The 14,943-nt window shown below is 46.0% G+C and overlaps 1 protein-coding gene across 3 annotated transcripts in view; it reads right to left on the bottom strand.

The window, feature by feature from the left end:
- Positions 1–1,315: 1,315 nt before the first annotated feature.
- The window catches only part of CNP (2'',3''-cyclic nucleotide 3'' phosphodiesterase), a 33,126-nt gene continuing 19,498 nt past the window's right edge, over positions 1,316–14,943 (bottom strand). For all 3 annotated transcript variants that reach the window (XM_073608397.1, XM_073608398.1, XM_073608400.1), the window contains one exon: positions 1,316–5,057. In XM_073608397.1, coding sequence (XP_073464498.1) covers positions 4,596–5,057 — 462 coding nt within the window. In that variant the 3' untranslated portion in view covers positions 1,316–4,595. The remainder of the gene's footprint in view (positions 5,058–14,943) is intronic.

The following is a 14,943-nucleotide window of genomic DNA, read 5'->3' as shown; positions in this document are numbered from 1 at the left end:
TTGGATAGATTGATAGCAGCGCAGCCATTGGCTCCCACTGCTGTCAATTAAATCCAATGACGTGGACACTGGGGGGGGGGGGTCAAGTCCTGCTTTCAGTGTCAATAGACACAGAAGCAGGACACGGGAACACGCTTGCACGGGTGTCCATGAAGGAGAGCGCTTCTCCAACCGGGCACTCGAGAAGAGGAGGAGCCAGGAGAGCAGCGAAGGAACCCCAGAAGAGGAGGATTGGGGCCTCTCTGTGCATAACCAACTGCACAGCGGAGGTATGACATGTTTGTTTGTTTTTTAAACTGAGCCTTTACAACCCCTTTAATCGAAATTCATTGCACTGCCAAAAATGGTACATGCAGGCTTTTGGGTGTATTCCGCAGCACATTCAAATGAATGGACTGCTTTAACATAACAGCACAATGATCTTCAAAAGTGTATGTCCATACAAACTGTTGACCATAGGATAGGAAGTGAGGGTAAATCTCTTTAATGGAGCACCACATAATAAAGATCCAACAGGAGTTCTAATCCTTGTCCCCTCTATCCAGAACTAGAAAAACTGTTTTTGGTTTGACATACACTTTAAAACAGGCCTTTGGCAAGCAATAGCAAACTTGAAACTTTTTAACACCTGCCCAAATCTTGTTTACACAGGCTCAAGCTTGAATAGGTGCAGTATATAAAGCAGGTATTTACAAAGCATCTTCACAGATTTCAGCAAGCTTTGGCACCCATCAGCTCCAATAAGGAATATTAAAGTATATTGAAACCCAAAAACAAAATTTTATAAATACCAATAAACACAAAAGATCAACTCCAGGCAAATACATCAAAACATTTTTTACTGAGCTGAAATCTGTTTTGTACCAAAGTAATTTTCTTGCAACAGAAGTAGTTACATACTTAAGTCTATGGTTGAACACGTCTACAACCTTTCCTTTGCTCCAACAGTGCGCCATTCATACCTTTCAGAAGTGTTGCATTTTTGTGGTGTGATCCTCCGACACCTATGTTACCTTTCCCTGGTTCCAGTGCTGCAGCCGCCACCAGACTCTTTGGCATTTGACACTTCCAGGAGTGTCAGATGCCTGTGTCCTCCACTTTGAACTATGGCTTTATTCTCTGACCCCATATTATTGCTGTTTCCTGTAGTGACATAGGGGTTGGAGGACAGAGCCACAGTACTGTATGTGTCAAGGAACACTCATGGATGAGTCAAATGCCAAAAGAGACTTGAGGCAGCTACAAAACCAAAATGGGGGAAGGAATGCATGGGGCACAGCCAATGTCAATATAATCCCTCTGCAGGAAAAATGCCTTTTTTTTTTTTTTTTTTTTTTTTTTAATATTATGCCTTTAGTGAAAATGCCTGCTCAGATGGACAAAGGAAAAAGGCACTGGAATGAAACTATTGGAGTTACCACAGTTGTATGTCAGCTGTGTATTCAGATGTTTGTATGGATTTGCCCTTTAAGTACAATCAAGAATTCTTACAAATAAAACTGGAAATTACAAGTCTGTACTATAGGAGGAAGTGAATGTTAAACATGAGTTTGTCATACAAATCAGTTTGTCTCATACAGTTTACAAAGTAATTTTGTTTTAGTATATTTTACACAGGAAATCTGCAGTTTATATATAACATTTCCCTTACTTTACATAATTATAAATGCAGTACTGTGCTTATTGCTGCAGAAAGATTTTGACAGATGTTTATGATATAGAGGAAAATACCCTCCTACAGAATAATGACATGACTCGTTTCCTGTACAGGAAGTGAAAACTGTGCTAGCAATGTTTCTTCATTCATTTCTTTTATATAAACTACACCATATTTTCACTGCAAAGGGGAGATAACATTTATTTTGAATCTACACATTACATTATTCCCTTTGTAACACCAACAAACCAAAGTTAAAAACCAAATCAAATTCTGGTAAGCAATATAACTGGCTAGTCAAATACCAAGAACATTTAATGTGCAGACTGGTCCCAAATGTGTACGCTTGTGGAAGATATTTGGTTTGGATAAAAATGGCTGTTTAGCCTTCAGACCAATCAACTCACTTGTTTCTAAATGATAGGTGTGAAGAAGGCTTAGTGTGTTCAGTAGATAGTATCACATCTGGGTGATACTTATTTGTTCATGAAAGAAAATCACATGTAAAATTTTCCAGAAGCTGAAATTTATCAGTTTCCAACTAAGCTCTCTCTCACAAGAAAATGTAAATTCCCCTTTAAATTTATCCAAGGATGGAGTTCTCCCATCTGCACCACAAACAGGGTTTTTTTTAATACATTTGGCAAGGCCTGAACTTGAACTATGTATACTTTTCTGGTCAACTCTTTCTTGCTGTTCCTCACATTCATCAGTGATGTCCATACTTAATATCATATGCTGGGGCTGTACCAAAACATCTCAACTATCTAAACATATTTTTGTATTATGATTAATGGGACTTTTAAAAAGGTACAGCAAGTCTGATTTTCTTGGAATGAATAATTTGTTTACATTGAATAAAAAGATCCACCATAGGATAACCAAATAAAATAACATATTGTAAGACTGGAAATGTCACGAGTACTCTACATATATTCTACCACACATTGATAACACCAAACTGTATATATTCACATAATCCATTAACAAAAGTGTAGCAACTTTATGCATTTCATGAACAACTTTCATTTCTTTAATAAAGTACACTTGCATAGTAGATATATAGACAGCAAGCCCCATCAATAAATACGAAGTGTGTATTGCTTCATAGATGCCAACCCCATGCGCCTCTGCACTGGCCACAGGGGATATTTTTCCTTCACCCAGCCTCAATCATCTTCATACATCTTATGTCACTCCGCCTCTATCCACCACTGATTTGTAGTTAGAGGTTAGTTGTATTAATTATATATCAGAAGCCTGGGGTCTGTAACTGAACATCCGAAACATGCAGTTTATATATGAGTATGCACTTTTAATCTCCCATCAAGGGTGAGATGGATACATTGTACTGCTGTTGAGGTGGTATAAAAGTGGTATCCTTAACTGTCATTTTATATAATTTGACCATCTCGACTGATAAAAGGATGTCCACATCCACTCAAAGTGGAAGCAAATGAGGAGCAAGTCTGTCCTATATCCTGGATTTAATAGAAAGTATCAGTGGATGCTAGTGGAATAATCTCTTGCTGGCTTCTCATTGGAACTCTGTCAGTCAGATCTCTCCATAAGAATTCCTATCACGCATCATATGGTCCAACTGCTGCATTTCACATATGTAAGAAGGGAATGAGACCCTAATAATGGCTTTAATAGTTGAGTGGAGCTGGGAATTCTGGTGCAGAAACCTGCTGGAGACCTCAAGAAGATAAAGGTCTTGTTCACCAGAGAGATGATTTGTTTACTGGAATATTTTGATTAATAACATAAATCAATGTTCTGGAGAAAAAAAAATGCCTACAGTTTTTTCAGGTTTACTAGAAACATTTTAAACCAAACACGGTTGTTTATTATTGTTTTTTAAACTAGGAGGATAAAATTCAAATATTCATAAATGTTGAGGGTTAAACTCATTTGCATATATATTTGGTTTATGCAAGTATCTGTACAGATCTTGAAAAGAAGAAAAAAAAAAAAAACAAAACACATTTATAAAAGCATTAGCATTATCACCTTTATAAAGGCCTAAGGCCAAATATTCTTGGATGCTGTAGCCAATGCAAAAAGTGGTACATATTAGAAGCTTGAAGACTGACTATCTAGTGGGTATCAATTCAGCAGGGAAAAGCAAATAAAATAAATAATCTCCAGTACTAAATTTTACCTCTTAAATGTTCTGGGGAGGTACTGGACTTTCTCTCTAATCCTAAGTTCAAATGTCAGATTTCCCTGCAAATGCCTATGGTGGTAGACTGGGATGTTGTCTGTTTTTGAGGGATGGAATGAGAACATGGAGGTAACAACTACACTCACCATCACTCCTATCAGACCCAGTTTGATGCATGTATGCGACTACACTCTAATACACACCAAGCTTATTAACATTCTCTCCCTACTTATATTTCCTGCATACAGTTTCTAATAAATCTTAAATACAAATCTTTTTTTAAAAACTTTTTCTAAGTGGTCAGTCATATGATTGCAAAGCTCCGGCAAGTGTGTGTTTATGAAGGACCAACACCATCACTGAATCGTTAGAACAGCGACATCATCCCAACAGTGTCCATAACTCTAAAGGCACTGGCTCACAAGCCAGAGCTGTATAGTCATGTGATCACTTGGAAAGGTTTTATGTATAAAAAAGAAGATGTTTTCATTGAGATTTATTAGTAACTACATCCAAGAAATATAAGAGCAGTGGAAGGCAACATTTAAAAAGGTAACTACATCTGACTTCTTTACATTGCTATTTTATATTTAAACCAAAAAATACTGTGGAAAGCAGTACTTGTATTACATGCTACTATTAGTATACAGTGTGTGCCTTCATATACACCAGTCTTTTATTATTAAATAATAAATGTTAAGTGCAACTTTAAAAAAAAAGAAAAAACATTACGTTTATTTGGACCCAAAGTGTTTGGTTATCTCCAGTTAGTTACATAATGTGACACTGATGTAATAAACCCTTTTTGCTACCACGCAGGGGGACATTGACACCTGGTTTGCCATAGTAACCAGAAAAGATGGACTTCACTTCAATCTTTCTGGCCAGGTTTACCATCCACATGCCATTATCAAAGTAGGAGACTTTACCAGCAACTGACCCGGTCAGCTCACCCAAACTCTCCCCATCCCTGCCAGCTTGTTGAATCTTTATAAACTCCAGAAGGTCAATACCAGTTTGAACATCTTGGACCTCAGCTGCAGTGCCCAGGGTGAGGTGGGCACGGCTTCCACGGGGAAATGTATCCTTGGGCATCACTTCTCTCTCAGCATCTAGAGGCCAGAGTAATAGCTGCTCTTCTGTTAGTTCTACTCGTGCTCCCACTGTCCTGGGAGTAGCAAACAGAGATGTGATATGCAGGGTGTAACCTTTGGAGTAACTCTTCTTCACAACCTTAAGAAAAAGAGGAACAGAATAGAATAGGTGTTTAGCAATTCCCCAAGGCTAGGCTTGCCACTGGGTTTTCACCCATCAGGTAAATACAATATATGCGCCTTAATTATATAGTTATTCAGGTTGAAAAAAGACAAGTCCATCTAGTTCAACCAAAAACACACACACACCATACAATCCCATATACACAATCCTATAACCACAGTTGATCCAGAGGAAGGTGAAAAACCCCAGAAAAGCATGATCCATATGGCTACAGCAGGGGGGAAAAAATCCTTCCTGAACCTCTGTGAGGCAATCGGATATTCCGTGGATCGACTTTACCTATAAATGTTAGTACCCAGTTATATTATGTACATTAAGGAAAGAATCCAGGCCTTTTTTAAAACAATCTATTGAGCTGGCCAGGACCACCTCCGGAGGGAGTCTATTCCTAGTTTTCACAGCTCTTACTGTGAAGAACCCTTTCTGTACTTGGAGATTACATTTTTTTTCTCTAGACATAAAAAGAGTGCCCCCTTGTCCTCTGTGATAGCCTTAAAGTGAATAACTCGACACTAAGTTCACTATATGGACCACTTATGTATTTGTAAATGTTGATCATATCCTCCCTTAATCTCCTTTTCGAGAGAATAAAATTCAGTTCCTCTAATCTAATAATCTTTCCTCATAGCGGAGTTCCTCCATGCCTATTATCAGTTTGGTTGCCCATCTCTGCACTCTCTAGTTCCCAGATATCCTTTTTGTGAACTGGTGCCCAAAACTGAACTGCATATTCCAGATGAGGTCTTACTAATGATTTGTACAGGGGCAAAATGATATATCTCTCTCTCTGGAGTCCATACCTCTCTTATTACAAAAAAGGACTTTGCTCGCTTTGGAAACCGCAGCTTGGAATTGCATGCTATTATTAAGCTTATGATCTACCAAAACCTCCAGATCCTTCTCCATTATGGATTCCCCCAGTTGTACTCCCCCTAGTAGGTATGATGCATGCATATTCTTAGTCACCAAGTGCATAACTTTACATTTTTCAACATTAAATCTCATTTGCCACACAGTTGCCCAATTGAACAATTGAGGTCAGCTTGTGGTGGACCAGGTTGATAAATCACTGGGAGGGGCTGGGCATGACCCAGCTGCGTTGGTCCACGTTGGAACCAATGACAGAATATATGGAAGGTGGAGGCTCCTTAAGAACCCAGTTAAAGAACTAGGCTGCATGTTTAAGGGAAGGACCTCCAAGGTGATATTTTCCAAAATATTGCCTGTGCCATGCGCAACACAGGAAAGGTATGGGGAGATTAGGGAACTGAATGCATGGCTAAAGACCTGGTGTAAGAAGGAGGGATTGGGTTTTTAGAGCACTGGGTTGGCTTTTCATTGGGGTGCAACCTATATGCTAAAGATGGTTTGCATCTAAATGGAAGGGGATCTGCTGTGCTGGGGGAGAAGTTTATGGGAAGGCTGAAAGAGTATTTAAACTAAGATTGAGGGGGGGAGGGTGAATTAGTTTATAATGGGTCAGACAGGGGTCAGCCACTATTGGTGGGTGGAATGGGGAAAGCTAGGGGGAGGGCTATGGCAGACGATATGAAGGTTCCCATGTTACAAAACATTCACTGAAAAATAGTACTATTGGTTATCAAATAAAAATATGCAACATACGTGTGCCACTCATTTCATATATACAGCATGACTTATAGATTAGTTAGAAGATTCCTTTTTACATAAAAAATTCCTATATTGTGTCTCGCAACACACAGCGTACAATGGTCACCAATAATTACCCAATGACAGGTGCAGCCACGAACATTAGACTTAAACAGGTCAGTTCATGAAGGTTTTCACATAAGATTCACTCTTAATGCATAAATCGTGGGTGAAAGTTGCATACATCTTGTGTTAAAGCATAAATATACATCAAAATATATAGCCCAAACTTGTCTGTTGTCACTAGAACAGGTGCCCCCATTGGAAGATATCCCCTTGACACTTGTTCCAGGAGTAAATCTAAAACTTTGGATTTCTGCTCAATGTCTTGGTAACAATGGTCATCAAAAAATAAAATGGGTGACAGGCACACAGACAGCAATAAAACTTTGCTTTTGGAGGGTGTAAAGAAGGGTTAAAACACCTGTAAGGTTTTTTTTTTGCTATACCCATTGGAGAGACTACCCTTTATTTCTAGTCCCTTAGTGAAAACAGAGAAAATCCCTCCAAAAAGAGGGAATCTGGGATTGTCACCAAAACTAATGTTGCCACTCTTCTAGTGACAACCCAAAATAAGGGGTTTTGTATCACTTTCAACCTTCAAATTTTTGGGAATTATAACAGGACAAATAGGAGGGGGGAATCTCCCCAACAGGGGCTCAAACAGCAGTAAAAACTGGACAGGTGTTCGAATCCCTCTCCACTCTATCCAAAACTAAAGAAAAAAAGTTTTACCCTTTGTTTTACTTTAAAGTGGTTCTAAAGGCTAAAGGCTTTTTACCTTAATGCATTCTATGTACAAAGGTAAAAGACCTTCTGTGTGCAGCAGTCCCCCCTAATACTTATCTGAGCTTCCTCTTGATTCAGTGATGTGCACGAGATCATCAGCTCTCCAGGGACTCAATCTCCAAATGGCTCCCGCTGCTGTCTCAGCCAATGAGGAGGGAGAGGAGAGAGAAGGGCGTGTCTGAAGGGACACGCAGAGCAGCGGCTGGAGAGCGTGCCTGCTTGGGTGCCCCCATTGCAAGCTGCTTGCTCTGGGGGCACTTGACAGGAGGAAGCGGCCAGGAGCACCAGCGGGGGACCCGAGAAGAGGAGGATTGGGAATAATTTGTGCAAAACCGCTGTACAGCGCAGGTAAGTATGACATGTTTGTTAAAAAAAATTGCCTTGCATGTCACTTTAACGGTATTACAACCATTAACCACTTGCCGCCCGCCATATAGCAAAATGATGTAAGCAAAGTGGTTGCGTTATCCTGACCGGACGTCATATGACGTCTTTCAGGATAACAAGCCACTGCCTGCCCCCGGGGGCACGCATCGCGGCAATCATTGTTGCGGTGTGTCAGTCTGACACACCGCAACTCCGATCTAGGTAAAGAGTCTCTGACGGAGACTCTTTACCATGTGATCAGCCGTGTCCAATCACGGCTGATCATCATTGATCGGCTTTTCCTCACTCGTGTCTGTCAGACGCAAGTAGAGCAGAGCCGATCGGCTGCTTTTCTGACAGGGGGGGTCTGTGCTGATTATCAGCGCAGCCCCCCCCCCCCCGAGGATGCCCACACTGGACCACCAGGGATGCCCACCACTAGTCACCACCAGGTATGCCAATCAGTGCCCACAATGGATGCCAATCAGTTCCAAACAATAATGCCTGCCAGTGATGCCAATAAGTACCATCCATGTACATCAGTGCCACCTATCAGTGCCCATCAGTGCCGACTTATTAGTGCCCCTCAGTGCAGCCCCATCAGTGAAGGAGAAAAACTTATTTACAAAGTTTTGTAACAAACAAAAACAAAAAAAAAACATTTTTTTCTCAAAATTTTCGGTCTTTTTTTATTTGTTTAGCAGAAAATAAAAATTCCAGAGGTGATCAAATACCACCAAAAGAAAACTCTATTTGTGGGAACAAAAGGATAAAAATTTAGCTTGGGTACAGTGTAGCATGACCACGCAATTGTCATTCAAAGTGCGACAGCACTGAAAGCTGAAAATTGGTCTGGGCAGGAGGGTGTATAAGGCCCCTTTCACACTGGGGCGGTTTGCAGGCGTTATTGCGCTAAAAATACCGCCTGCAAACCGCCCCAAAACAGCCTCCGCTGTTTGTTCAGTGTGAAAGCCCGTGGGCTTTCACACTGAAGCGGTGTGCTGACAGGAGAAGAAAAAATCTCCTGCCAGCCGCATCTTTGGAGCGATAACCGCTCCTGCCCATTGAAATCAATGGGACAGTGCGGCTATACCGTGGAAATACCGCGGCTATAACCGTGCTATACGAGTGGTTTTAACCCTTTTTCGGCCGCCAGCGGGGGGTTAAAACCGCACCGCTAGCGGCCGAATACCGCGGTAAAACAGCGCTAAAAATAGCGCTGTTTTACCGCCGACGCCCCCTACCACCCCAGTGTGAAAGCAGCCTAAGTAAAAAAAAAAAAAAAAATAAAGGATTCCTTGTTACAAAAAAATATTCTTCTACTAGTAACCAAAAAGACCATCTTGAATTTAAAACACCAAAATAAAAAAAGGCAGGTGCAGTTAGCTAGTCTGCCATTAGGTGGCTCTGTCCCAAAGTAGTGTGGTAAAGGAGAACTATGTAATTGGTTGGAGTTAGTGCCCATATAAAAGTGACCTGGAAAAAGTGTGTGGGCCATTCAGGCTCGATAAGGAGGGGGTATGTAGGTAGTGCATCCGCAGCTGCTACTAGAGTGCTGACAGGGGATGGAGCCCGTCCTGGCTCCTGCAAAGGTTCAAGAAAGGAAGGGTGACCCCTGGAAGTCACACATTTATGGTGTCCTGCTGTGATGAATGGAGCGGCAACCTCAGCCTGGACTCTGACCAGGCCATGCCCCTAAAGCGTTTCTCTCGTCCCCCCCCCCCTCGAGCTTAGTCATGGGGATAGGGAACTTACTTATGCATAAGGGGAGTATTTAAGCACTTCTTTTCTCAAAGGGTGAACTCGAGAAGAAGTTTTTGGATTCATGAACAGGCTGCAGAGGAGATCATTTTCCTCTAAGAACTGCCAAGAACTGAACTGAGAAAAAAAAAAAAAAAAGGAAGGAAGAACAACGCACTTTTCAAACGTACACCCTAGAGGAATATAAAAACAACAAAATATAGTTCCGTGATATAGATGATTTATGTGAATGAATTGTGGCAATTAACACTTCTCTGTTTAGGATCACTTTAAGGAAGCCCATTCATTGTGAATGGGCTATCAACACCCCACAACAAATCAAAAGACACATGACCCTTTTTTTGTATCCCCACAACACACAATATGGTGTGTTGCACTCTACTTTACAGTGCATTAACGTGCCATTCACAATGAACAGCACTGCAACGTACATAAAATTGCCTATTTTTTGCCCCCAATTCGATGCCTAAAGTGGAGTTCCAGCTTACACCTAACTAGTCTTAAAACGCCTTATAAAAAAGTATATATCTATCTATATCTCTCTAGCTGGCTGCATTTGGTGGGACACAGGCTGGCTGCATTTCATGGGACACAGGCTGGACACAGGGACACAGGCTGGCTGCATCTGATGTGACACAGTCTGGACACAGGGACACAGGCTGGCTGCATTTGGTGGGACACAGGCTGGCTGCATCTGATGCGACACAGGCTGGCTGCATTTGGTGGGACACAGGCTGGCTGCATCTGATGTGACACAGGCAGGACACAGGTTAGCTGCATTTCATGTGACACAGGTTGGCTGCATTTCATGTGACACGGGGACACAGGTTGGCTGCATTTCATGTGACACAGGCTGGACACAGGGACACAGGCTGGCTGCATCTGATGTAACACAGGCTGGACACAGGGACACAGGCTGGCTGCATTTGATGTGACACAGGCTGGACACAGGGACACAGACTGGCTGCATTTCATGTGACACAGGCTGGCTGCATTTCATGTGACACAGGCTGGTTGCATTTCATGTGACACAGGCTGGTTGCATTTCATGTGACACAGGCTGGACACAGGCTGGTTGCATTTCATGTGACACAGGCTGGACACAGGCTGGCTGCATTTGATGTGACACAGGGACACAGGCTGGCTGCATTTGGTGTGACACAGGGACACAGGCTGGCTGCATTTCGTGGGACACAGGCTGGCTGCATTTCATGTGACACAGGCTGGTTGCATTTCATGTGACACAGGCTGGTTGCATTTCATGTGACACAGGCTGGTTGCATTTCATGTGACACAGGCTGGTTGCACTTCATGTGACACAGGCTGGACACAGGGACACAGGCTGGCTGCATTTCATGTGACACAGGCTGGTTGCATTTCATGTGACACAGGCTGGTTGCATTTCATGTGACACAGGCTGGTTGCATTTCATGTGACACAGGCTGGTTGCATTTCATGTGACACAGGCTGGTTGCATTTCATGTGACACAGGCTGGTTGCATTTCATGTGACACAGGCTGGACACAGGGACACAGGCTGGCTGCATTTCATGTGACACAGGCTGGACACAGGGACACAGGCTGGACACAGGCTGGCTGCATTTTATGTGACACAGGCTGGACACAGGAACACGGGTTGGCTGCATTTCATGTGACACAGGCTGGACACAGGAACACGGGTTGGCTGCATTTCATGTGACACAGGCTGGACACAAGCTGGCTGCATTTCATGTGACATGGGCTGGACACAGGGACATAGGCTGGCTGCATTTGATGGGACACAGGCTGGTTGCATTTCATGTGACACAGCCTGGACACAGGCTGGTTGCATTTCATGTGACACAGCCTGGACACAGGCTGGCTGCATTTCGTGGGACACAGGCTGGCTGCATTTCGTGGGACACAGGCTGGCTGCATTTCGTGGGACACAGGCTGGCTGCATTTCGTGGGACACAGGCTGGCTGCATTTCGTGGGACACAGGCTGGCTGCATTTCGTGGGACACAGGGACACAGGCTGGCTGCATTTCGTGGGACACAGGGACACAGGCTGGCTGCATTTCGTGGGACACAGGGACACAGGCTGGCTGCATTTCGTGGGACACTGGGACACAGGCTGGCTGCATTTCGTGGGACACTGGGACACAGGCTGGCTGCATTTCGTGGGACACTGGGACACAGGCTGGCTGCATTTCATGGGACACAGGCTGGCTGCATTTCATGGGACACAGGCTGGCTGCATTTCATGGGACACAGGCTGGCTGCATTTCATGGGACACAGGGACACAGGCTGGCTGCATTTCATGGGACACAGGCTGGCTGCATTTCATGTGACACAGGCTGGCTGCATTTCATGTGACACAGGCTGGCTGCATTTCATGTGACACAGGCTGGCTGCATTTCATGTGACACAGGCTGGCTGCATTTCATGTGACACAGGCTGGCTGCATTTCATGTGACACAGGCTGGACACAGGAACACAGGCTGGCTGCAGTTCATGTGACACAGGCTGGCTGCATTTCATGTGACACAGGCTGGACACAGGCACACGGGTTGGCTGCATTTCATGTGACACAGGCTGGACACAGGAACACGGGTTGGCTGCATTTCATGTGACACAGGCTGGACACAGGAACACAGGTTGGCTGCATTTCATGTGACACAGGCTGGACACAGGAACACAGGTTGGCTGCATTTCATGTGACACAGGCTGGCCACAGGGACACAGGCTGGCTGCATTTGATGTGACTCAGGCTGGTTGCATTTCATGTGACACAGGGACACAGGCTGGCTGCATTTCGTGGGACACAGGGACACAGGCTGGCTGCATTTCATGTGATACAGGCTGGCTGCATTTCATGTGACACAGGCTGGACACGGGGACACAGGCTGGCTGCATTTCATGTGACACAGGCTGGCTGCATTTCATGTGACACAGGCTGGACACAGGGACACAGGCTGGCTGCATTTCATGTGACACAGGCTGGCTGCATTTCATGTGACACAGGCTGGACACAGGGACACAGGCTGGCTGCATTTCATGTGACATGGGCTGGACACAGGGACAAAGGCTGGCTGCATTTGATGTGACAGAGGCTGGACACAGGGACACAGGCTGGCTGCATTTGATGTGACACAGGCTGGTTGCATTTCATGTGACAGCCTGGACACAGGCTGGCTGCATTTGATGTGACACAGGGACATAGGCTGGCTGCATTTGGTGGGACACAGGCTGGCTGCATTTCGTGGGACACAGGGACACAGGCTGGCTGCATTTCATGTGACACAGGCTGGCTGCATTTCATGTGACACAGGCTGGCTGCATTTCATGTGACACAGGCTGGCTGCATTTCATGTGACACAGGCTGGCTGCATTTCATGTGACACAGGCTGGCTGCATTTCATGTGACACAGGCTGGCTGCATTTCATGTGACACAGGCTGGACACAGGGACACAGGCTGGCTGCATTTCATGTGACACAGGCTGGACACAGGGACACAGGCTGGCTGCATTTCATGTGACACAGGCTGGACACAGGCTGGCTGCATTTGATGTGACACAGGGACATAGGCTGGCTGCATTTGGTGGGACACAGGCTGGCTGCATTTCGTGGGACACAGGGACACAGGCTGGCTGCATTTCATGTGACACAGGCTGGCTGCATTTCATGTGACACAGGCTGGCTGCATTTCATGTGACACAGGCTGGCTGCATTTCATGTGACACAGGCTGGCTGCATTTCATGTGACACAGGCTGGCTGCATTTCATGTGACACAGGCTGGCTGCATTTCATGTGACACAGGCTGGCTGCATTTCATGTGACACAGGCTGGCTGCATTTCATGTGACACAGGCTGGACACAGGGACACAGGCTGGCTGCATTTCATGTGACACAGGCTGGACACAGGGACACAGGCTGGCTGCATTTCATGTGACACAGGCTGGACACAGGCTGGCTGCATTTCATGTGACACAGGCTGGACACAGGGACACAGGCTGGCTGCATTTCATGTGACACAGGCTGGACACAGGAACACGGGTTGGCTGCATTTCATGTGACACGGGCTGGACACAGGCTGGCTGCATTTGATGTGACAGAGGCTCGACACAGGGACACAGGCTGGCTGCATTTGATGTGACACAGGCTGGTTGCATTTCATGTGACACAGGCTGGACACAGCCTGGCTGCATTTGGTGGGAGACAGGGACGCAGGCTGGCTGCATTTGGTGGGACACAGGGACACAGGCTGGCTGCATTTGGTGGGACACAAGGACACAGGCTGGCTGCATTTGGTGGGCCACAGGGACACAGGCTGGCTGCATTTGGTGGGCCACAGGGACACAGGCTGGCTGCATTTGGTGGGACACAGGGACACAGGCTGGCTGCATTTGGTGGGACACAGGCTGGCCGCATTTAGTGGGACACAGGCTGGCCGCATTTCGTGGGACGCAGGCTGGCCGCATTTGGTGGGCCACAGGGACGCAGGCTGGCCGCATTTGGTGGGCCACAGGGACGCAGGCTGGCCGCATTTGGTGGGCCACAGGGACGCAGGCTGGCCGCATTTGGTGGGCCACAGGGACGCAGGCTGGCCGCATTTCGTGGGCCACAGGGACGCAGGCTGGCCGCATTTCGTGGGACACAGGCTGGCTTCATTTGGTGGGCCACAGGGACACAGGCTGGCTGCATTTGGTGGGCCACAGGGACACAGGCTGGCTGCATTTGGTGGGACACAGGCTGGCCGCATTTCGTGGGACGCAGGCTGGCCGCATTTCGTGGGACGCAGGCTGGCCGCATTTTGTGGGACGCAGGCTGGCCGCATTTCGTGGGACGCAGGCTGGCCGCATTTCGTGGGACGCAGGCTGGCCGCATTTCGTGGGACGCAGGCTGACCGCATTTCGTGGGACGCAGGCTGGCCGCATTTCGTGGGCCGCAGGCTGGCCGCATTTCGTGGGCCACAGGCTGGCCGCAATTTGTGGGCCACAGGCTGGCCGCATTTCGTGGGCCACAGGCTGGCCGCATTTCGTGGGCCACAGGCTGGCCGCATTTCGTGGGCCACAGGCTGGCCGCATTTCGTGGGACACAGGGACACAGGCTGGCTGCATTTCGTGGGACACAGGGACACAGGCTGGCTGCATTTCGTGGGACACAGGGACACAGGCTGGCTGCATTTCATGTGATACAGGCTGGCTGCATTTCATGGGACACAGGCTGGACACAGGGACACAGGCTGGCTGCATTTGATGTGACAGAGGCTGGA

This window comes from Aquarana catesbeiana, linkage group LG12, assembly GCF_042186555.1.
Source record: "Aquarana catesbeiana isolate 2022-GZ linkage group LG12, ASM4218655v1, whole genome shotgun sequence".
Classification (NCBI taxonomy): domain Eukaryota; kingdom Metazoa; phylum Chordata; class Amphibia; order Anura; family Ranidae; genus Aquarana; species Aquarana catesbeiana.
This window is presented reverse-complemented; position numbering and strand designations above follow the sequence as displayed.